Source organism: Anas acuta, chromosome 8 (assembly GCF_963932015.1).
Source record: "Anas acuta chromosome 8, bAnaAcu1.1, whole genome shotgun sequence".
In the NCBI taxonomy this organism is placed as follows: domain Eukaryota; kingdom Metazoa; phylum Chordata; class Aves; order Anseriformes; family Anatidae; genus Anas; species Anas acuta.
The window spans coordinates 12,583,787-12,608,840 of record NC_088986.1 but is presented as its reverse complement, the minus strand read 5'-3'; the positions used below and the strand labels follow the sequence as shown (position 1 = coordinate 12,608,840).

Here is a 25,054-nt window from a genome sequence, read left to right as displayed (position 1 = left end):
TATTTCATGTCCTTGACCCCATGTACTAAAGGTGGTAATCCTGTTGTGCTTGGATCAGAACTGACTTGCAGGCAATCCAAGGACTGCTCCCATGCCAGCCCTGGGTACGTGAGGGAGCAGAGCTGGCTTTTGTAGGAACAGTGCTGGACCCTTCACAAGGAGAAGAAAGGAGCCAGCTGTGGCCAACATTTCTTGCCTGGATCAGTGACAAGTGACATGTTCAGCCTCAGGGAACTGTTGTCAGATCCTTCCTGTGAACTTCTTTCAGAGTTTCCTCTCCTCAGCTTTTGAGTTACAGTGCTTGTCCTTGATTATGTGAAATATGGAACGTAGCTCACAACAAAAGCAAGTTTCACCACTCTATATGTTGGGAAAACCATCCAAAATACAGGTGACTTGAGTGTTAACACTGCCCTGTTCACCCCATGAAGCTTAGGTCTTCATCTCACAAGTAGACCAGGACATTGTGAGACCAAATTCTGTTCAGCAGACTTTAGTTTTATCAAAGGCATACAAATCACTTTGTTAATCAAGTTTAGAAAACAAATGTTTCTCTTTGGATATATCATAATATTTACCCAGGACATATTTTTTCCTCATCCTATATTGCCTTAAATAGTACATTTTGAAAAGTAATATGTTCTCAAAAAAAAAAAAAAAAAAAAAGTAAAGTCAAAGCTATTAAAAACAAAATAAAAAATCACACTAATGTTTAATTTTGCTCAGATTTGGTGTAAACAAATGTGATAGTCTAGGTTTGCAGAAATACTTTTCAGAAGATATTTAAATTTACATATAATCCATAATATTTTAGGTGTTTGTTTTTGTTGTTTTTTTTAAGGCTTATGGTCTTGCTGAAACTCCCGAGAAAAAATAAACAAGCACTCTTTAAAACAATCTTCTAGTTTAAATATAAATACAAAATTGATCCTCTTTTTTGCTCATCCTATACAACTTTTCCTTGAGAAGAAAAGTCTCAAATTGTAATAAGTGAATTAACACCCACAGAGACAAAAAGTAAACACAGTGAGACCAGAAATGGAACCACCATCTGCAAGAGGCATACAAGTGCAAGCCACAATAAATAAATAAATCAAGTAAAATACAGGAAAGGGTTAGTGCATCTGTTTTCTCAATACAATAAAAGGCACCACTCTTTATTGGTCACTCCTTTTAGAAATACTTTTGGCGGCCAAGTTTTCTCAACTGTTGAATTTAATAAAACTGGGGGAAAATGGCATTTTCAAAGTTCGCTTATTTCTCAAAGAGAAATGCAGATGTTCAACTTACCACAAACATCAACATTTTGTTTATTTTACAAAGAGCTGAGGAATTCACATCTCCCTTCTGGAGTCACGTTGTACGCTCCTTTATGAGACGACTCCCACTGATGTCAAACTCTCCTGGCTTGTAAATTTGGCGTACCACTAACTGCACTACACTAACTCTGAGAAGGATTGTGAGGTTGTGGGACTACGAATAAGACAAAACATGCCTTCACATTCACACACAGCACTTGCCTAAGAAATAACAGCAGGCAGATGAAAGAAAGAACTAGAAGCTTTGCAGGAGGTTAAAACTTCTTTTGCTGCTACAAAGCAAAAATTCTTTTTTCTGCTTCCAAAATAAAATTCTGTAGCAATTCCGAGTTATATAAGTAGAATTATCCAATATCAAAGTAAGTCAAAAGACGCAAAAAAAGGTGAGATCTGTAAAAAGGCAGACAAATTTGCCGTGATATTTCCCCTATTGGAATCTTTGTGACTCTTTTCTCCTGTAGCTTTTCCTTTTAAAGTCTTACTGCAAATCATTGTAGGAAAAAGCAGGTCCTAGCTACTCTGCTTCCTTTGCAATAATTGCTTCTGTTCTGAGGCCAGAAATATATGAATAGTGCATTGAACTTGTTTCTTTATTTGTTTCTTCAGCTGGGAACCTTGAGCCACAAAAAATAAATATTAAGTCAAATGAAAATGTGAAATGGATTTTCATCATTTAAAATAAATTAATAAATTCGTCCATGATTGGGAAAGCCTTCAACTCTCCTCAGTATTTCTGCACTGGTTGAATATTAAGCATTATTCCTGCTGACACATACAAATGAGGTTATCAAGGTGATAACAGCACCTCACAGCTGTGAAGATCAGTTTCCTGGATTACGTTCCTAATTCGTGTTCACCTTACAAAGGATCTGAGGATAGACCTTAGTCTTAGTGGACACACTGTTTCAGGCAGCAAGTGAAAGCACACTGGAACACCATGAGCTTTTGGTTTTGCTTTGCACATAATGGAAATATTGCTTAAGAGTTGTTGAGCAATCTCCTGTAAGAAAATTCCCGATTATGAGAAAACTTTTCCTAAGAGATTTTCTGTGTTTTGGAAGATGTCGTGATGTTTGTGAGGTGTTTGAACTTAATGCTTGGAGGTGGGATTTAAGACTACTTTGAGTGCTTCATTGTTTTGTTTTTGTTTTTTGGGAATCTTTCTGCACTGTAAGCCCAATAAAGTTATTTCCCCATTTTTTTCCCCCAAAGAGAGGTAGCTCCTGTTTTCTTATTTCCTCCTTGGCTGCACTGATAATCCAAAATCCAGCATAAGGTTTGTATTTATGCATTGCACAATTTCAGGCACTTTTGGGATGCCACCATATTGTGGCTGATTCAGAAGTAAATGAAGTCACTGGGAACCTTTTCCCTGGCCCTCAGGGGGGTTTGGGAAGGCCTGTAAAGATTATTTTATTAATCTAGTAAACTCCCCTGTGAAAGTCATCAGGAAAATGCAAGCATACAGGTATTAAGATTGCACATTTCATTTCATAAGGATACCAGAAATAATGACAGGTTCACTGTTAAAACAGCTAACAAACTGAAGGGTAAGGAAGAACACCTCAACCAGCCTTTCTTGTCCTCTTTCCAGTTCACCTACTTTCTGGAAACTAATTTTATTTATATATATATATATATATATACATACACATATATTTATATATATATATATATATATATATATATTGGGGGGAGTGTATTATAAAGCAAATCTATTTCTGGGAATCATCCAGCATGAAAGTGTTTAAAAGAACACACTTTCATTTGGTCTGACAAGTGTCTCTTCTCAGTGTGGTTTATTCTCTGCTTACCACATATTAGAGTGTCTAATTAATGGCAATTTAATAATGACAGTAAGTTGGCAACTATTTTTATACAAAAACTGTGAAACACTTTTGACTTCTCAAATTGTTTCCATCACCTCTGTTCCTATAGCATCTTTCCTTTCCAAATAAAAGTGTAACTGATAAAACAGTAAATAAAACTCTTGCCTACTTAGGAGAAAAAAAAAAATGCAGTTCTGCAATCTTTTGGTTACACTCTACCATAATCACTATCAATTAGAGGTTGCTTTCTAAAGTGAAGACAGGAGAAAAGTATTCTCTAGATATTCGTGACTTTATTGCTATAAAAGGCAATATTAAATATATATAAATACAAATCCATGTACATTTTCTGTGTAGTCACTGAATTTCAGAAGCAACTTTAATGTATTTGTATAAGGATATATGGAAAGGAATGCTCTAGGCAACAGAATCATAGGGCCCTTGCAAATATATAGTGGATTATTTTTTTTAATTACAGACTCGCCACTAGATAATTTTTGATCCTTGGTTTTGCATTTAATTCTTCACCATATAAAAATATTTTATATTTTACCATTCCCATAAAGAGTTTTATTTTCTGAAGTCTTTAACAGTCTATCCTTAAGCTGTTTGGGATTTAACATGTGCTCACAGACCTATACTACTAAAAGCCTTGAATGGTGAGTTCTCTGATCCATGCAAGTTAAATGCAACTCATGGGTAGAGTTAAAGATGAGAGGGAGAGGGAATAAGCACATGCTCCACATTGGCTTTACCTTTAAATCAGCTGATGAGCAACTACTAAAACTGCAAGCTTCTGCCACTGCTCCAGCTTTCTCAGAGTGTAAATACATCCACAGCTGTTCCAGTTGGGAAACCATAACACAATTTATGCAAAGAGCACAGTTTACAAACAATTTAGTGGCTGAATGAGCATATCTCCAAAACTATCATGCCAGCTGGAATGTTTCAGAAAGTGATCAGGAAGACGTACAGAAAACTAGTTCTTAATTTTGGTGAGAAACCAAGATTAGAGCATTCTATTTCTTGCCAGCCTCTTGATAAGCAGCAGAAGAGATTAAAAAAAAAAAAAAATATTACAACGAAGCTGAAGTCACATGGGATTCTGTGATCATTGTTCTAGTTCATGCTATCTACAGGTAGAATTTCACAATATAGAGAAATATCCTTTCATGCTCAAGGTGCAGAATACTTTCCACTTAGCCCTTACCAATACGGAGTCCACAACGTACCCATCAGGTAGCCCTGATTCACCTAGAGAAGACATGTATAGTACATACATCCTGGTTAGCTAGATAGGAAACATTCAGTGCATAAAACCATTTAAATCATTTCAGGGCCATTCAAAAGAACTGACCAATGCCAAAAGACAGAATCACAGAATCATCTAGGTTGGAAGAGACCTCCAAGATCATTTAGTCCAATCTCTGACCTAACACTAACAAGTCCTCCACTAAACCATATTACTAAGCTCTACATCTAAACGTCTTTTTAAAGACCTCCAGGGATGGTGACTCCACAACTTCCCTGGGCAGCCCATTCCAATGCCTAACAACCCTTTCAGTAAAGAAATTCTTCCTAATATCCAACCTAAATCTCCCCTGGCACAACTTGAGCCCATTCCTCCTCGTCCTGTCACCAGGCACGTGGGAGAATAGACCAACCCCCACCTCGATACAGCCTCCTTTAAGGTACCTGTAGAGTGCAATAAGGTCACTTCTGAGCCTCCTCTTCTTCAGGCTGAACAAGCCCAGCTCTCCCAGCCACTCCTCATAAGACTTGTTCTCCAGGCCCCTCACCAGCTTCATTGCCCTTCTCTGGACTTGCTCGAGCACCTCGATGTCCTTCTTGTAGCGAGGGGCCCAAAACTGAACACAGTACTCGAGGTGAGGCCTCACCAGAACTGAGTACAGGGGGACTTCCTGTACTTCCTGTACTGTCACTTCCCTAGACCTGCTGGCCACACTGCTTCTTATACAAGCCAGGATGCTGTTGGCCTTCTTGGCCACCTGAGCACGCTGCTGGCTCATATTCAGCCGACTATCAACCAATACTCCCAGGTATTTCTCTGCCTGGCAGCTTTCCAACCACTCATCTCCCAGCCTGTAGCTCTGCTTGGGGTTGTTGCGCCCCAGGCGCAGGACCCGGCACTTGGCCTTGGTGAACTTCATACAGTTGGCCTCAGCCCATCGATCCAGCCTATCCAGGTCATCCTGCAGAGCCTTCCTACCCTCAAGCAGATCAACACACACACCTAACTTGGTGTCATCTGTGAACTTACTGAGGGTGCATTCGATCCCCTCATCCAGATCATCAATATTAAAGAGAATTGGCCCTGGTACTGAGCCCTGGGGTACTCCACTAGTGACCAGCCTCCAACTGGATTTAACTCCATTCACCATGACTCTTTGGGCCTGGCTACCCAGCCAGTTTCTAACCCAATGAAGTGTAATCAGTAGTGGAGATCTTTTTGTTGGATGGTGCATAAACACAATTACCTGCCAGGCTTATAATCCTTTTGATCAGGACATTTTTATTTCCATCACAAAATTATAGAATGCAATATATTAACTAAACATTTTTGTCACTGATGAGGAAGCTGTGACACAAAGGTCAGAAGAACTTTTGTTGTCATAATGATATAATAATAATGGTATTATTCAGACAGCACTGACATTTGCTTTAGTATACGAGTGTGTGTGAATTCACTAGATTATGCTGCAGATTTCCTCAAAATGCCATTCTGCACACCAATGAGGCGCATGCTGGTTACCACTGATGCAATGGACTGTACCTTCAAACTTCTAACTGCTCAAGCAAACTGTACTTCCAAGTGCTCAAGCATTGCCTACAGTCTCTCTCCACAGGTCTATAATATATCATCACTGAAAAAAAAAAAAAAAATATATTGGCTTTGGAGTTTGTGGCACATCCCAGACTACGTCAGGTTTAACCACTGTGTCTCAGGTAACCACAGCTGACATTGCTGAACTGTCATAAACACGGAGTAAAAGCTTCCCAGGTACACAGCTCCAGGAAACGCTAAACACAGCTTTGGATAAAATGGGGAAAACAAAAGACCCATTGACCCATTTGCAGCTGTCAAACCTTTAAAGCAGTCTACAGCCCAGTTCGAATCCTCTCCCTTAACCACAGCCCCAAAACATGGTCTAGGCAAATTACTTTTGCTATTATTGTGTTTACTACCTGTTACCCCAGCTAAGAGGGCCTATCAACCCTCCAGCCATCACTGATACAAAAGGACTGACTGGGGCTTCCAAGCTTATCCCAGGACTTTATTCAAACAAACAAGCAAACAAACAAAAGCAAAGCAAAATATACAAATATACCTCATTGTGCTTCTCAAGATCTCCCCTATTTGTGATCTGTCTTACATCAGCTTGACCAAAAGTAAAGGTTTCGATAACACATACACTGATGCATGTAGACAGTTTTTGGACAAATATTACTCATGGTTTTCCTGTCAATTACTGGTTTAATATAATCTGTACAGCTGGCACATAAGCATTAGTTCATCTCCTTCACCATATACTTCCCTCCCTTTACATCTATGATTCAGGTGCCTAGAAGATTTTGGCTCATTTGCTTGCATTTGTAGCAGAACAAAGACAGCATCCTCTTCTGTACACCAGTTACATGTATTTCATACAAGAATTGTATGTACAAAGGGCATTTGAACCTGTAAAATTTGTGTTCCAAGTGGAAACTCTCTTCTTAAATAAAGTAAGAACAAGATTTGACTGTTCATAGACTAGGGCACTTGAAATTGTTGCTTTTAGTTTCACTCTTTTCCCCCTGACCTGAGACAGGGAAGAGATAGCTTCAGAATCTCAGCTAAACCGTAAATTTGTACTACTGAAGAGCAAAACTGCTCATGTTGGTTGGTGTCTGAGAATTAAAAGAAAATAAACATTGCTCCACCTATGCCCCTCAGAGAATATTGGTTTTGTGGAAACCTCTTCCTACATAGACACCTTCTTCTGAAGATTTGCTGAGAGTAAACCAGAAACATGAACACAGAGTTTTTTGCTATGAATTCACAATGATATACAATTATCTAAGAACAAAAACTGTCCAGAAAGAAAGAAATAAAACAAAAAATATTTTATAAATAAATAATTAAATAAGCTTGGGAGGACTACAAGCTGTTATTTAGTCCTTTACCCTGTGCACTAGCTCCATGATGCCTCAAAGTGCTTTGTCTCATCTCGCAACACTTTCCTAGCATCTCCTGGAACTGCTTTTGTAAGGTATCCCAGTCGTGAACAAATTAGTTCTGACCTTATTTATTTTAAGATATTTTAAACTGAAGTGTTCTGCTTTCAAAAACAGAATTGCAGCCATGAGCTGAATTATACCTACCACCTTTTATTTCTCCATCTTTTAAAAGATGATGAGGGCCTGCCAACTTCTAGAAACCAGTTGTGTCAGGAGAAAAAAAAAAAAAAAAAAAAAGGAAATGAAGCTCTGAGTGTGTTAGTCAGAACAGCACGTAGTCCTTCCACAAAGACAGGGTTGTTTCTTGTGTCAGCTTTAGTGAACAGGATTTTTTTTTTACATAAACCTATAAACAAACTATTCTGACAATTTCAAAATCACAGTGAATTCTACTGCATCAAAAGGATGGCATTAATATGGGACTATGAGGGAAAGGGAAAAGAAATAAAATGAAGAACCAGAAACGAAACTGCAAAGTAAACAGGGGAGTAAGGAAGAAAATTACGGTCAGAAGATGAAGTATTTTGTATATCATGTTTGTTCCCACTTTTTCTGAGCAAAGCAAGGTCTTTTCTACTTCTTGGCAGCAGTGCCTGCAGAACTGCAGTGCCTCTGTCAGAGCCAGACTCCTTGGTGCTGTTCAGTATTTTGGGTGGGAACACGATGCAACAGCAGGAGAAGGGAGGGTAATGGCAGCTGACCGAGCATCCTGCACTATGACAATCCAATGCCTGTGAGCAACCCCAGGCTGCCTTAGATTAGACTGCTCCCTGGCCTTAATCTAACTCAGAGGCAGCAGCCTCTGGAGCAGAGTATTGACGGTCATAAACACAATGATTTTACTATTACAACACAGGATTATCCCATATCTTCCAAAAGCACATTTGGGGCTACTGCTCCCTCGTGTGCACTCTCTGTCAGCATTGTGCAGCAGGCTTCACTGGTAATGCACTGGGAGTGCTCCTAATGCAGAACATTGCACAACATTCCACTTCTGTGGTACTGATCAGATGCCAATTATGTATCATTAACTATTGTGTTTGGATAGTAAATCGGGCAGACTTAGCTAAAATAACACAGCTTGTTTTACTAAGTTTTTATGTAAATAAAGCTATTGTACTGTTCTGATTCCATACTCATTGCTTCTCCCTATAGGCCAGATTCTGCTTTTGCTCTACTCAGTAAAAGCCAATTTCACAAGTTTTTCATTAGTTTCACAATGTACATTTCACAATATACAATATTCACAAATTTGACCTTTCTCCAGCCATTTTCTGCAAAACTCCTCTCATTCTCTATGAGATACAGCCATTTCTTCATCACTTTCCCTGAAGGCAGAATAAAAAAGACACAGATCATATGTCATCCACTCCTGGATATAAAAATCGTTTTCCTATTTCCTAAATTCAATGTTGTGACACATCAAGGACCCAGAAAGACGGTTCATGTTGTTGTAGGCTATCAAACGGCAGAGTTACAAATCAGCCAAGCTGTGGATACATGGCACACCAAGAAACTTTGTAGTTGAGCAAATGGAGATCAATGAGAAATGAAATACAAATAAATTTAAATTAGGAAGTCACTCAACTAGGAACTATTACCAAACCAAGAATGTTCTCATACATTTCCAAAAAACAACTGGCATGGATATCTAGTTCTGTACTGGCCCCTTTCTCCAAATCTCAGCTGAAAAAGCTGAAAAGCAAGCATAACTATTTTTTGGAGGGGCTGCCTATATTTACAGAAGTCAGTGGGCTGGATCAAGTCAAAGGGTACAGACTATGTCTTTTGACCAGAGGACCTTCCTGTCCAGATTTCAGTAAGTACTGCCAACAACTAGTTAAGAAAGCGTGCAATAGTTTGTAGACTTAGGAATGTATTCAAGAAACACGGCATAAAGAAATATAATATCAACTGACTGTAAACACTGTGACTTTGAATCACATAGTTTGCACATCTAATAACTGTGAAGAACTTCCAAGTCAAAAGAAGTATTTCAAAAATATTTGATAGAGACATCGGAGAAACAAACATGAGAAAAAGAGTTTGCGTTTGTCTTATGCTATACAGAAGATTACTGAATGTGTAGCTACCTAACAACTTTGATAACTGTCCATTTGTGTATACTCTTGTGGCAATAGGTCTTTAGCTTCTCACTCTATAGGCACAGCTTTCCAAACTGAAATTCTGCTTTTAAGAGCTTGATGATGGAAATGCAAAAGACAGATCACAAAACACACAGCAAAATTCTTCATTGCAAAAGTAAACTCAAAATTGCAAATGAAGTGACCATTCTAGGAAATGAGCAGGACTTGGCAAGAGTGATATTTATAACTGTGAAGTAAAATAAGACCTCAGGCAGACTCTGCTTTATATCAAGAATCATTTGTCCACTGACAAAAATTGAACATAAGCATTGCATTAGTCTCACTCAATCTACTCATAAATCTCATGACCTAAAACTGAAGCATGTTGAGTCAAAATATATGCCATTTGAAGGGGCTGTTGGGATGTCTCCAACAGACACTTGGATGTATTCTTCAAGCAGAAGCATGGGTAGACATCCTGTGTAAATATCATTAGCTAACAGTGGTGGAAGTACCCCCCAAAATCATCAAAATATGGTTAGTAAGTCTCACTGTAAATGCATGCAGGAAATCATTAATGACAAAAATAAATGTCCATGTTTTAACATACCCATTCCCAGATCATCACACATCAATTCAGAATGACCATTACCCATATGAAATATAAAATTACTTTAATGTTTATTCATAGAATAGAATCATAGAATATCCTGAGTTGGAAGGGACCCTTAAGGATCATCAAGTCCAACTCTTGACACCGCACAGGTCTACCCAAAAGTTCCTTTCTATTCAAACCCAAAAATTCCTTTCTATTCAAACACTTTCTCCTTTTCTGACTACCAGATCTCCAGTAATTTCACTTTTAAGCTTTTTTTTATAATTCATTTTCCATATAATTCATTTTTTTACTTCTACTCACCATTGATAAGCTTTTGATTTCCTCTTTCTGTGCTCCTCCTGTGTTTTGTCTTGCATCACATAAAAACATGTTACACAATGCCACTTACAAAACAGTAAATGCCTCATCCAAACACAACTTGAGAGGGAATAAAAAATTTTCAACACCTTTTAGAATTAACCTTTCTGACAGAACAATCTTTCCTATGAATGTTTTTTATTATGAGCTAAGTCTTTAGATAACTCAGATAACTCAGATGTGTGACTCCCTTTGAGTCAAATTTATATCAAGAGATGATCTTGCATTTTACCTGGGTGCACTTTGCTACATTTCTTGTATAGACAGCATTTTGACAGAGGAAGTGTGATGATTCTCAATTTTACTTATGGTGTGTCAGGTACAGAATCTTCTGGATACCCATGCACAGTCCTACAGCAATGCCAGCATGTCATGCTGAGCAATGTATGAAGTATTGCAAACTTACTTAGTACTATTTAGCAGTTAGGAAATATGGAGTCATATATTTCCAGGTCATTCTGGGAATTTCAGATAGACCCTTTTAATTCTGGTTTGCAGATAGAAATTTTAACGTATCTCATGCTCAGATGTAGTATTTTTAGCAGATCTGATAAAAACATTCCCCTTTAAATATGATATTTTTGAGTTTGGGATATTACATGGCAATCTGAGCCACATTAAAGTAGAATATATGGCTGGCATGTTTGTCTTGAGAAGAATAAATACTCAAATATCTTCTGGAATTTCTTCAGGAACAATGGAGAAAATAGTTATTCCAAATCACAGGATGAAAAAGGAGACAAAAACAAGAGAAAGTTCAAATTTAAATTAATCTAATCCAAAATAAAAGTTAACACGATTTATGGCTTCTGGATGTAAGTGGCAAAGACAGAAATGCACACAATATGTTGTTAAAAGCTAGTGAATATTTTTTCTCTGAAAACACCCACCTGTATGCAGCAGGAATTACCTACGTTTCCTAACTCGGCAACCTGAGCATCCTGAGTAGGCAACAAATAGTTTCTGCTTAGTCAAAAGTTTAGTCAAAAGCATGCTACATACTACCAAGTACTAAATGTCTGGAAACACCTGCTGTCTCCACACTGTATCACTTGTTTTACTCCAGAATCCTACAGAGCACAGAAGTCACCTGAGAGCTGAGACAGCGTTTCCTGCAGGCAGTTGCTGTATTTCCATGGACCTCAGTTACACCATGTCTGCTTGCAAAGCAGCCAGCTACAGCTGACTACATTGCTTAGAAACCTGGTGGCCGAGGCAGCAGGAAGTAGGAGGGAAGGGTGAACAAATAATGTTGGTAGCTTTACCTATATGCTGGAGGTGATGGTACACACTGAGACTCCCTATGAAGAATCTTGAGATGTTTTGGCTGATAGTGATAAAGCAGTTGAACTGGAAGGAAGTAAAAAAGTATTAAGCATTATTATATTGCCCAACTTTGAGATATTTACAGAGCTTCTGAACTGACATTGGTTAAAATCTCTTATTGTAGACTTAGGCAAAGAACCCCATTAGTGTTTGGAAAAAATATCTGTCCCTTAAATATGTTTTCATTTTGTTTGACAAATGTAATCCTCCCGTGCTGTTTTGTTGCAATGCACAAATGAAACTAGTGAAGCAGAAGGAGGCCCTTTTAATTAGGAAACTTGGAAAAAAATTCAGCTGAAAAAAAAGTAGTCATTCAGACAGCATAGTCAAAACTCCTTTTCAAAGTCTAAATAAAACTGAGAAACAGAAAAGGTTAGAATGAAATTAAAACCTAACAAGAAAATATAGCATCCCTACCTTTATAGTATCTATTAAATATATATAATATTAAAATGCATTAATTTTATGAATGTTTTTTACTAATTGACTGTATGTGGATTTTTTTAATTTATTTTTTAGAGTGGAAGCATTTGTAAACAAAATCTCAGACTCAGCAGAAACATCCGTCTGGATGCCACACTGCACAAGGCTGAAGCTGGATGTTCATGCTTGTGTAGGTTTGTGCAAAACAGAAGACAGTGCCAGACAGCAATTGTATTCCTGAATTGGCTTTCTCAAACCAGACATTTGCTTCTAATCACAATTGTCAAGCTGTAATAAAAGGAGAAAAATAAGAGATTTTAAACAATGCAACATGTCTGTATGAAAACTTTCTTTTCCATCATAGAACCTTACCCTCAAATCCTCCCAGACAGAAGAAATCAGAACACCTCAAGTTTTCAGCTGCTGGTCAGAATAACCAGTTGTGTAAGTTTGCTACCAGGTGAGTCATTTTTCAGTCTGCGCCTCTAGTAAATGAACTGTAACTTTCTCAAATAAATTTTGAAACAGAACTGAAGGTGGTTGCTAGCTTTATACTCTTGTGTGCTGAAAAGTTTAGAGCTAAACTTGAACACAGAAAAGGATTGAAAGCAACAAGTACTCAACAACAAGAGCATGTAGCAGTAAATGGACGTCTATGATCCATTCAAAATACATGGCCATGAAGAAGTACAGACGAATGGAAATGATAACTTCAAACCGTTACACTTTTTCTTTGCATTTCTCTTACAACAAAATGAGCTAGTGAACTAGGCTTAGGACTTTTCCATTCTGATATCTGCTAGAAAAGAAAAAAGTAAAAGGGGGGTGGACGAGAGGGAGTGGACACAACATTATGTAAAAGTAATTCAAATATCAGGCGCAAAACTTAGAAAGAGCATGTTGATGTTTCTTCAGAAAGGCACCTGTAGCAGAGGAGAAGCCAGATCACAGTTCATTTGCTTCACCTTTTGCTGCTCACTTCCATGCCTTGTAGTGGTAGAAGAATTCATTCCACCAAGCAAACATTATAGTATATACAGCTTCTCACAATATCCTCACTGCAAGCACCTGGGAAATAAGTAATTCACTTGAACATGGAACAATTGTAAATTAACATAGAGTAGCCAAGCACAGAGCTAACATGCTAATAACTGTTTCCCTGTCCCAGTTACTGAATTCCTGAGGGCAAATAGAATAGCTTACAAGTGATGAAGTCTGAAGGCCACATATGAATCATTCCCTGTCTCTTGAGTATCCTGAGTCATCTTCATTGTGAACAAAACAATGTTATTTATTTATTGCTCATCACTGTTAGCATCTGGGTGCCATGCAGAGTTTAAAATCAATATGCTGGCAGGCAGAGCAGTACAGCACAGGCTTCTAGACTATGTCAGATGGTTATTAGATGTCCTTGTTGTTAACACCCACTTTTTGCTTTGCTTTGTCTTCTGCTGCTGCTGTCACTCTGGCAGTTGCAGTAAGTTGCTGAATTTGCCCTTGCTCTCCCATTGTTTGAGATTCTGTGTAAAATCTGTGACTATGCAGAGCTGAGAGCTCAGCCTTGGAGATAAGCAGAAAGCAGCAACTGGGAGAAAATGTTACAGGATTTGTTGGTAACATAGCTCCAAGTTCTGCTGTTGTGATCAGCTACCATTTTCATACAGTCAAAGCCAGTTGCCACTCTCTATCATTTCCATATGTATCATTCACATGTATTTTAAAGCGAATTGAGTTATTGGTCAGTGATTTCCAATCCATTTACCTTTCACTAGATAATCCCATTTACACATTTAGTCATTCACATGATTATGTGAGGAGTAGAGAGCTGTTTTTTTCTCTAAACAAGACCTACATTTCCTTTGGCAATGCTCCTCTCCTATGTAAAAAATGAAAACCACGTAGAGTATATTTTATTTGCTAAAAAGGGCTACACTCCATACCAAGAAACTATTTCATGAGATTTTTCAAATTTGATATCTTATTAACCTTTATTTTTTGGATTTAAGCTTCTTAGCCTTCAGATTTCAAGTCAATTAAGATACACAGCTCAAAAGTATGGATGTCTTTAAAAGATATGATAAGTATTTGCAAAAAGCACACAGCAAAGAACAATAGGGTGGTAACCACAGTATTTCTGATACTTCTTGCTTCTAGCAAATCTGAAACATAATAATCTCACCAGCACTCAGTAGCACACATACTTGGGGTATCTGAATTTTGGAATGTTCTACATGAATATTTTATGGTTTGTTACCAGAACTGCTCAATCCTGATGAGTTTAATGGAAATCTGTGAGTAAGTATTATATTCAAGCACATCAACAAATTTCCCAGTTAATCACACATGGGCATAGACAAAAAAAAAAAAAAAAAAAATCACTCAAAGCACACTCGAGACTGGAGGACAGTCAAAAAAAAATTGGACCTTAAGTCATTGAGTCCTCAGTAGAGACACTGACAACCCACAAATATGAGGCCATTAGAAATGCTGTATATGCAAATAATGATTCCTCATTAAAAAACATGAGAAATCTTCCTAACAATTCTGATTTTCAAGCCTTGACATCAAATAACTATTTGGCAAAACCAATATTTCAACAAAAGAAAGAATCCTGTGAGATTCACAACAGGATATTTTTTTTTGCCTTTTTTTAAATTTTATTTTTTGTTTACTTTGTCTCTAAACTATGTGTCCCCCTCTTATATTTTATTACATATAACTAAAATCTGAAGGATTACCTAAATTAAGAGCCTTGAAAGAGCATACAGAAAACTCATATCTGGAGGAGCCCTGCCCTGAGATTCCCGTGGAGAAATGACAGCAATTTGGAATGGGACTGCATTGGCAGATAGCCCCCGTCACATCTCTAATTTCTATTCCCTCATGGATACATCATTGTTTAACTTCCCTCACAGAGAGGAACACAGGGCTCTAGTTGCAGGATTTATTTGTTTTTAAAAACTGCTTCTGTCTGTATTTAATTATATTAACACACAAGTTGTGCAGTCACCTGGAGCAACTGTCACCCTATCTATTGGTCCTAAAGGCAACAAAGGGATAACTGGTTGGAAACAATATTTTCTATAACAAGCTATTAGGCAAGAACATGAGAAAAAGAGACTTCTCAAGAATGCACTTATATAATATGGTCTCTTCCATCCCTTTATCAATGTGAATAAAACACAAGCACATCAAATGAAGAGCCTCCTGATATAGCCAGTTGCTTCATGCAGCGAGTTCTCACTCTCCAGCAGGCATCAAAGTAAGGGATACTATTGTGACCCAGTGCTAGATGAGGAATGTCAGAAAGAAATGCTTTGTCAGTATGTCAAATAATTAAGCCATTCAAACTTCCACCCAGAAACATAGGGGAAAATATTATATGACCTTATTATTATTATTATGTATTATTATATATTATTATATTATTATATATTGTTATTATTATTTATTTAAGACATAGCTACTCGATGTTGCTGCACTCCAAACTTCACCCAAGAACTGGGGAAAATGGAGTGTTAGAATGGTAACAGAATATGTATGTAAATAAAGTATAGGGTAAATTTTTCCCAACAACTCCGCTAACTTTGTTAGCAACCCCTTTCTATACACAAGCAAGATAGCCAGTGGCAGAGAACTGTTCCTCTACATATCTCCATTCACCAGCTCCCCCATTTCTTTCCAGGCACTTGCAGCTTGGATCAGCAGCAAACAACATAACTTAAGGGTTTCTCTGCAGTTGTGGATCCAGAGAGCTGCATGCTTTGGTGCTACCACCTTGCCTAGTTTCTTAGTTCATTAAGGAACTAGGCAGAGGCAAATTTTAGAATAGTCTCTTTTCTGCAGCTGCTTCATCCATTATCATTTGGGATTAGTAGGTCTAATACACTCACACAGTACTAAAATAATAACAATAAATTAAAAGATAATAATAAAAAGGGAAAAAACAATCTGACTTCTTCAAAACAAGCATTTTGTCATCTCCTTCAAACTCTGTAATGCTTAAGGGGAATATCATCCCCAAAATCCAAGACAGCATATAAACATATTCGTACATAGTTATGAAACTACAGTTTTAGAACTACATCACATTCTGTCATAAACACATAGTAGCAGACAAAAATTGGACACTGATTGCCAACAACCACCTGAAAAGAAGAGGGGAAAAAAAAAAAAAAAAAAAAAAAAAAAGATAAGTTACTTGGACCAACAATTCAAAATTTATTTTCCATTCAGTTTCAAGTTCAGGCTAAGAAAACCTCTCATTAGAGACATCACAAAGTAAATTTTATTCTTTCTTTAAAAAGAATTTCCTGTGCATGACAAAATATGCCAGACCTTTAGTTACTCACGTATCCTTTTCCAGCAGTTTGGGGAAATTTTCCCTTACTGTCATTTAAAATTCTGATTATATTCAAAGGAACAACACTGTGACAATTTTAATTCACTGGTTTCCAGAAAATATGTTATATGGCGTACTAAAAAGGAGGAGAAAAAATAAAAAATACCAGATAAACACATAGTAAAGGGAAAGAATTACTGCTACAGGTATAAGTGAACTGAACCAAAGGCACAGACAGGAAAATTAAGACATAATAAGACATTGTTAAAAAAAGCCAGATGATCCCCCGAAGCTGATCTGGCAGACCTTTCTGATCTGAGGTGAATTTTCAAGTGAAGATTTATTTTGAAGGTTCTCAGTGAAAATTTTCCCAGGGAAGAGAAGATAAAGTATTTTTGCTAATTTATGATAATACTAATGCTTGACCAGAAGAGTAAATTTCCAGTCATGTGAAACATTTGAAGTATCTATCCTAAGACAACACTAGTAGGCCAAACAATTGTATTATTTTATGGAAAAATATTTTAATGTTTTAGATTGATCTAAGTTTCCACTTTATTTTGAACTATACTTTGTAAAATACTCTATTCTCCTTAACTGACAAAAACAAATATAGAATTTCCATTTCAAAAATGTTAAAAAGGCAAGCAACTGGCAAGAAGCAGACTCATTTCAAATTGACTGGCACTGCATTTTTAATTGCATGTAAATAAGTACAAAAATGCCTCATTTCTAGCATCTCTGCATAGAGCATGCAGTTTCTGGGATGGCATATATATGGCAACTGCACAAGGAAATGATCGAAGAGCTAAACAGATCTACAGTAGGGTGCTCAATTACACACTGAAAAAGTGTGATGTAAATTGGGCTGCATGAGCCACATGTACTGAGAGCTTGGCTCAGACTGCATCTCCTGTTCAGGCACTGTTTGTACTGAAACGTAATTAGTTTGTTATATCACTAGTCTTCTAAACACTGTGTCCATTACTGAGTTATGCCCTCTATACTCAATGTTCTTTTATCTTTTGTGCTCTTTTTCTTTATTATGAAGTCCTGAGCACTGCATTCCATCTGTGGACATCAAATATTATTTCTGTTGTGTAAACCATAAGAGCAGGTTCAGTCCTTTCTGCATTTACCTCATGATCTATGGATCCACTCACATATAAATTACTACTGAATAGTTTAGTGCTTTGTGCTATCCTGCCTTTCAAAGTGGATATCTGAATGTTTATCTAATATGTAATTTGCAAACTTATGCATTATGGTAGGTTACATAAATAAGGAAGAAAAAAATGAATTTAAAGGAAAGTTAATCTAATCTAAAACATAAATTAATATAAATAGACATTTTAGCCATCAGTGGACAAATCAAAAACCTTAAGCATATAATACTGGAAGTATTTTATACGTGGAATTCGAGTACTTTATGTAAAATATTATCATATTATTTGAGTACTTTATGTAAAATATTATCATATTATATATCATTATAGAATGCTACTTTAAATTGCTTAGAAAGTTTAAAGCCTTTTATAACTAACTAAATAGTTATAAACTATTAACTATTAAACTATAAAAACTGAATTACTAGTTATCACTGGGTAATTCAAAATTATTGTCCTTTGTCTTGATTTCATATGAAAATGACAAAAATGACATACTAACACATGAAAAGTTTGATGGAGGCCTTAGTAATGTGAAGGAAAGAATGCTTAGGAGTTTGTAATTCCTCTCTGTCTTTAACAGTACAGATCTGAAGGTGCTACAGATCACCTAAAACAAAACCTTAGCAAACAAAATAGACTAGTAGGTGTAGGAAGAAAAAGTAGCACAGGGTCACATTTCCCATTGATGCATTCAGTCCATATTTAGTCACTTGACTTAAATTAACAACAGTAGGCAGTTAATAGCACAGAAATTAAGTTGATTAGCATTGGCAGTATTTGATTGTGAAATTAAGTCATGAAATAGTGTTAGCCTAAGAATGATGGAAAACCAGTTAGATCAGCAACAGTACAAATGCCACCAGTCAGAACCCTGACAAAAATGTCAACAGTGTATCATCAGCCATGAGGACCCTGCTACCTGAGAAGAGCTGCTAAGAGTATCAGAAGAAAACAGTAAGTAAAGGTATTGTATATGTATATGTATATATTGTATATGTATATGTATGTATATATACATACATATATGTATATGTATATATATGACTGTTCTGCAGCATTTGTTTAGACATCTGCTAATAAAAGGCAAATAGTCATGAAAAATTACTGCAAGGATATTTATGAAGTTTGCCTGGAGCTCGTTCCTCAGAAATTGAGGTGACAAAGGCAACTGAGAAAGCAATGAAAAAGGCAATGAATGCATTTATAAAGTGTAATAAAATTAAAATGGTTAATTAAAATCCTGAGGCTTCTCTGTACATTTCCTAATTCAGTCAGAAGAATTTATAATGAAGTGCAATCTTCTGTATTATTATTTCCTTCAGCAAAAAGGTTGTAAATAACACTGTGATACTGTTGTCTGCCCTCTGTTTTGTTCTTCATTCTTATTTCAGTTTAAAAACCCAAGTGATTGCTATGTGCAGTAATAATAAAAAGATGTCTGTAAGCTGTAAGTTAAACTTCCCTTTAAAAGAAAAATTCTCTCTCCAGCTCTTATCAAACCACACTAAGGCCAGCTGTCCTGCACCACCCTCTCCAGCCACTCAGCACATCTTGACCTTACTTATACTGGGTCATTATTGATGAACCCATTTTCTTCTGATGAAATGACTGCTCAGCAGGCATCATCCCAAACATGCTTCCATCAGGGGAAAGGGACTGAAATCTGCTTTTTATGCTAATCTTCTTCCATTGCAGTGTCAGTGTCCAAGGTGCTCAAAGATCAGCATGCACCTGTTCTCCCACTGCTGGAGGCTGCTACATCTCACCACCAAATCCTTCCCCAGGACCGGTTCCCCAAATTCTAGCACTACCTTGGCACAAGTGAGACTGATTTGACAAGCCAAATCCAACTCAATCCAAGTTTCCCAGATTTTTGACCCATTTCTCTGTCTGAATCAAGGCTCAGAAAAGAACTCAAGCTAGTGAAACATTTGTCTTGTTATTGCCTATCTGGTTTAAGCAGCAATAACGAAAGTACTAATGACTATCAGAGCAGCCGTTCTGTAGAAGTACAGCACCTGCATGTGGTACAGCACGCCAGTGCTGACTGTTACCATGGCCAGATAATTAGACACAGCTGAGATGAATATACCCAATATACCATGCCCAAGCTGCGTGGACAAAATAACAACTCTACAGCTAAGGATCCAGAGGAGGATCCATGTGAATGGTACTTTGTGATTCCCAGTACAGGGAACCAGTACTGTATATCTGACATGAGGATGCCTACAACATTATATTGCTCTTCCAGCCACTCTCAACCTGTGAAGACTTCTTCATGACTAGCAACTCACAGCCAAACATTTCAATTTGGACAGACCTTTGAAAGGAATTAAACCTAGAGACTATGCAGGATGAACAATTACAGATTTTTTGGATATCACATTATTACACATCCAGAAATTCTTTGCAGGAATAGATTATTTCAAACAGTGTTTTCATAAATAACACTGAAGAAAACAAGGAAAACAAAACAAAGTCACAAGTTAGATAGAAATTCTTTGCTAGCTTCAAAATGCACGTGTCCCAGATTGACTGGTTAAAGATTCTTTTTATAGCTTCTTATGTATTTTTAAATGGCAAGGGCTCGTTCTTCTGCTGTAAGCAGAACTGTCAGTAGAAGAAAGCAATCTCTGTTTCACTCTTTTCAATTAATTTTGAGCAGAGTACATTTCTGTAGCATGTTCTAACATCTTTGAATACAGCTGAGTAAATGCCAAGATGCTTGCTAACGAAAATTAATTTCATGTTGTGTTCTGTACATATAGTATCATTTTACTTGGAGAAAACATTTTCAATCAAGATATCAACTTCTACAGAATCTTTTCAATTTCACCAAATGTGCTTCAACAGTCTGTTATAGGTTTGAGCTTTCCTTTCTTGACTTGAGGAGATATGATCCCTCCCAGCTTTCAGTGTTGGACCATGGAGCCTGCAATATTTCCCAAGAGTTCTCAGACCGTTTTTTTTCCAGAAACATATAGCTTCACACCAAATTAAAAAGGAGATTCACTGAGAGACTAGACTAAGTAAACCTTGGACATAAATTTCTCCACTGGCACCAACTCATACAGCTCTTAATCATGCCAGAAGAGAAAAGCAGTGTAAATGCAAAGAGCTGAGCAGCATAATTGGGGCTACACCAAATCATTGTAGCATCAGCCTTAGTGAGGGAGGTGGACTTATACCTTCTTTCAGATCCAGCTGGCTCTATATGAGAGAGAACTAGCCCAGCTGCTCAACACCACCTTCCTTTTTTTGAGCACTGGGTTCTGCAGTGGGGCAGAATCTTGACTCCAGGTACTTCATAGTTAGTTTCAAGAAAAATATTAGTGGCTAGAGTTACCGTGGCAAGTTTACTTAATAAGATGAGAAAGCAATCACGTTACCTGCTCCACTTGCCAGTGGAAGTCGAAGCAAGAATGAAGGGTTATGGGCCAGAGAGTTCTTTTCCTGGCATAGCTGGACCAAGAAAAGATTGTCTTCTGTAGGAGCAGAGATGCCCTTGATCCCTTTAGCATTTTTTCCCTTTGAGTTAGATCATAAATTTCATTTAACTTGACATTAACTTTTCCACTATTCAAACTGAAGTTTGAAATTGGATGCCTGAATTCAAGTAGGTTGTACATGTACCATGAGGAACTAGGATTCAACAAGCTGGTGAGGCAGTGTTAGCTCTGGAGACAGCACTGGCTCCACCTGTGACAAACATGTTATTAGTGATGTAACACTATCAACACAAAAGTAAATACAAATATTTATGTTTGCAGATATTAATTTGATAACATATTCTTTGATCATAAAGGCCTTTTAAAAATGCCTTTTGTCCAATTTTTAAATACTATTGTGTAGTAAATAACTCATAATTTCTTTTATTCAGCCATACTTACTTTATTTTTTATAAATAGCTTTCTGATATATTAGTAAGCAACTATTCAATTGGTAGTCAGAAAACATCATGTTCTGAAGTCCTGTCCCACAGAGTAAAATGAACTTAATATACGAACAGAAGTTAAAAATAGTGAATGTTAGCCAAGGAATACATTACTGTTATGGAAAGAAATACAGACTTAGCATTTCAGTTTTTTAATCCTTTTTCTCAAACTTAAAATAAATTGGAAAAGGGAATGTTCTAATCTAATCAAGAAATTACGAAGCAAGTGCAAATCAATGAAGCAATTCTTTTTTATTTCCAGTTGAGAGTGAGTATGAGACAACACAGGATGTGGAAAGAAATTCAGGAGGGACATACATAAATTACATGTTACATAAATGTTGCACCTAGAACAATATATAATGCTATAGCTTAATTTTGTAAAAATACAAAATTTTTGTAAAATACAGGAAAATAATTGATGAAAATTACAGGCATCTTCTCTGGCAAGAAAAGATTATAAAATGACATGACTTCCACACATGCTGTTCTTCTTGGCTAATACAGCAATAACATTCTATTCTTTTAAATGAAAGTGTCTTGGACTTTGCCATTTTATTTATATTGCTTTAAAATCTACTTCTTAATACCAAAGCATCAGAATATAGCAACTAGCTATAGTACTTATGACTGGAGATTTGTTGAAGACCACAATCCAGTGAACCAAATCCTCTGCGCAAAATTTGACTCAGACCATTTCAGTAGGAATTCAGTAAAACTGAACACAAAAGGCAATTCTAAAAACCCCATGGAAGATCAATACATATATAGTGTGTGAAAGACATACATATGTATTTCAAAATAAATACTGCAGATGCTGGAGGGTTCAGGAAATTGCAATAAAATGCAGAACCGTGGGGATCAAGGCATATTCAAGTCAGTACTCATTATCACATGAACTTTAGAAAATGCTTGGTCATATAAGTACTTCACTTTGTACACAAATGTTCCCGCTGGAAAACTACCATCAATGGCAGTACAGTCTGAGGAGAGAGAGAAGCATCAAAAATGAATTATCTATCAGTCACTAAGCAAAAGATAGATATTGTGTGGGAAAAGTGACAGTGTTCTAAAGGCTTCTGTACCATGACTAGCAGCATTAATGAAAAAATAGAAATAATTTTTAAAAAATGCCCAAGTCTGTGGTTGCAAAGCAAGCTTCCAAAGCACAAATAATGTGGACCTGAAACAACAACTCAAGACCAGTTTGTTATATCAGTCTCAGCACAGAAATTGTTTCTTTCTTACTGCATAAGGCATACATAAAAGGAGATGAATGATCCCTTGTGTCTGTCTGTCCTCCTTCCTGTGGCCAGGATCCCATGATGGTGTCAATAGATGGAGCTCTCTTGTTTCAAGCAGGAGAGTCAAGTTAGTTTTATAATTTCAAACTTTATCCATGGTCAGAGCAGGAGAAAATTGTATTGTACCTGTCTTCAACATGTTTATAGTGAATCTAGGACTACAGATGTGGTTTTTAGAGAGGTGGTTTTTATCCTAATTCCTTTCAGATATACCAAGATCACAAAAATATAACCTTTTTAATTTACTTACTGACTGATAACTCATCAAGGCAAATCAATGCCTTTCTTTGCTTAAAACTTTAATTAACCTAATCTTAAACATATTTCAAAATCCCAGAAACAAGATGGAATACTATGATGATTATGAAAAAAAGCCTCTTCAATTACACATATAGCAAAAATGGGCATCACACAGTCATTCCAAAATACTAGTATAAAACCCACACAGCAATGAAATATAATTCAAGCCATGTGAAATCATAGGAACAAACCACAATAATTCATACACCATATAAAAAATTCCAACCATTACATTGGTTTCATCTCTACACAGAAAAACGTAGCTGGCCTTCTTAGAATTGCTTAATCCAACTACCACATTGCTGAAGATACAGACGCAAAGAAACATCGACGTGCTAGTAGCTCTTAGACAATATAAACTCTTGGAGAGTACTGAATACATGACCTTGGTACTGACACATGACAAAGCATGGGTTACCACATCTCTGCTCTTATTTTGTAAGCTGTATTAATTAGCTGAAACTACTTTGTGTACACAATGCCTTTTTACCTCACACCATTGTTTTACTGGGTACACAACCCCTCAGACTGATTACTTGTGGTTACACTGTCTGAAACAGTCACAAAGTCTGATAGTCCTTGCTTTTTGCATGTAGCATGTCAGAGGTATACTCCCAGTGTCATTAATATTGCCCCTGCTAACAAGCACATGCAGGAAAGCATTTGCAGGATGAGTAAGGGTAGCACAAAGTGACAACGCTGTTTACTGTTGTATCTCAGCAAGGACTTGTTGGCTCTACTTTGGCTCAATTCTCAAAAAGAGAATTGCCTGATCCAATTATGAGATGTCACTATCATATTTTATCCACAGGCTGTGGATGCTAGCACATCAAAGTTAGCAGACCCGAACTGTAATCAATACCTGATCAGTACAGCTAAGTCCCTCTGTACCACTTACTTCACACTTGGGAAAAAAAAAAAATTAAAATAAAATAAAATAAAATAAAATAAAATAAAATATAAAATAAAATAAAATAAAATAAAATAAAATAAAATAAAATAAAATAAAATAAAATAAAATAAAATAAAATAAAATAAAATAAAATAAAATAAAATAAAATAAAATAAAATAAAATAAAATAAAATAAAAAGGAGACAATAAAAGGTAAAGACATCCCATTCCCATTTTGGTTCTATTAACAAGTCTTTTTAGTAGTAAATTCACCTTCCACCTGGAAATGATATTCTGGAAAAGGAACAGGTGTAGCTTTACCTCTTTATAATGGATTTGGGAGAAGGATGATAACAGAGACACTTGCTTTGTACAGATGCCTCCTTCTGTAACAGAAGGAAAATGATAACATTGTAATCACTAGACTAATACATATTCCATGAAGTCTATTAACAGATAAACAGATACAAGTATAGGCATCTTTAGGAGCACTGCACTGGTTTCTGGAATGGGCCCTTACATCAACATCTAGTTTTACTAGCAATAATGGAGCTACATATAAACTGTGGAGTGAATTCAGCAGTGGAGAACACTGTCCACAAAGCTACATACAATGTTATAATTCAGCTTTCCTAGCAATATCATCCAGCACTTCTTATTCTTTCCTCACCTTTCCAGTTGATTATTTTAATCTCTGGACAAATTGCCTGTCTAGGTATAAATCAGGTTACGTCTCACTTACACACTAGGTTCATGTTCCCTGTCAGAAGGGGAGTATGGGAGTATTCACCCTTAAAATGTTCTCAGGAGTTTCTGTTTTGAACACACAAATATTTCTTTCAGTATTTTTAGAGAAACATCTCCTTTTGATGCCCGAAAATTCATGTCATACATTTATAACCAAGTGCCCAACT

The 25,054-nt window shown here is 36.7% G+C and overlaps 1 protein-coding gene across 10 annotated transcripts in view; it reads right to left on the bottom strand.

The window, feature by feature from the left end:
• PTGFR (prostaglandin F receptor) overlaps positions 1 to 25,054 on the bottom strand; it is a 100,541-nt gene that overhangs the window by 44,819 nt on the left and 30,668 nt on the right. For 4 of the 10 annotated variants that reach the window (XM_068690376.1, XM_068690375.1, XM_068690387.1 and 1 more), the window contains exons 1-2: positions 10,394 to 10,515; positions 8,636 to 8,715 (exon numbers count right to left, since the gene is read on the bottom strand). Coding sequence is in view for 1 of the 10 variants with exons in the window: in XM_068690395.1 (XP_068546496.1) it covers positions 8,636 to 8,715; positions 11,716 to 11,800 (165 nt within the window). In the remaining 9 variants the exon portion in view is untranslated. Of the gene's footprint in view, positions 1 to 8,635; positions 8,716 to 10,393; positions 10,516 to 11,715; positions 11,801 to 25,054 lie in introns of those variants that run through there. The other 6 variants (XM_068690395.1, XM_068690377.1, XM_068690389.1 and 3 more) reach the window with 2 other exon arrangements.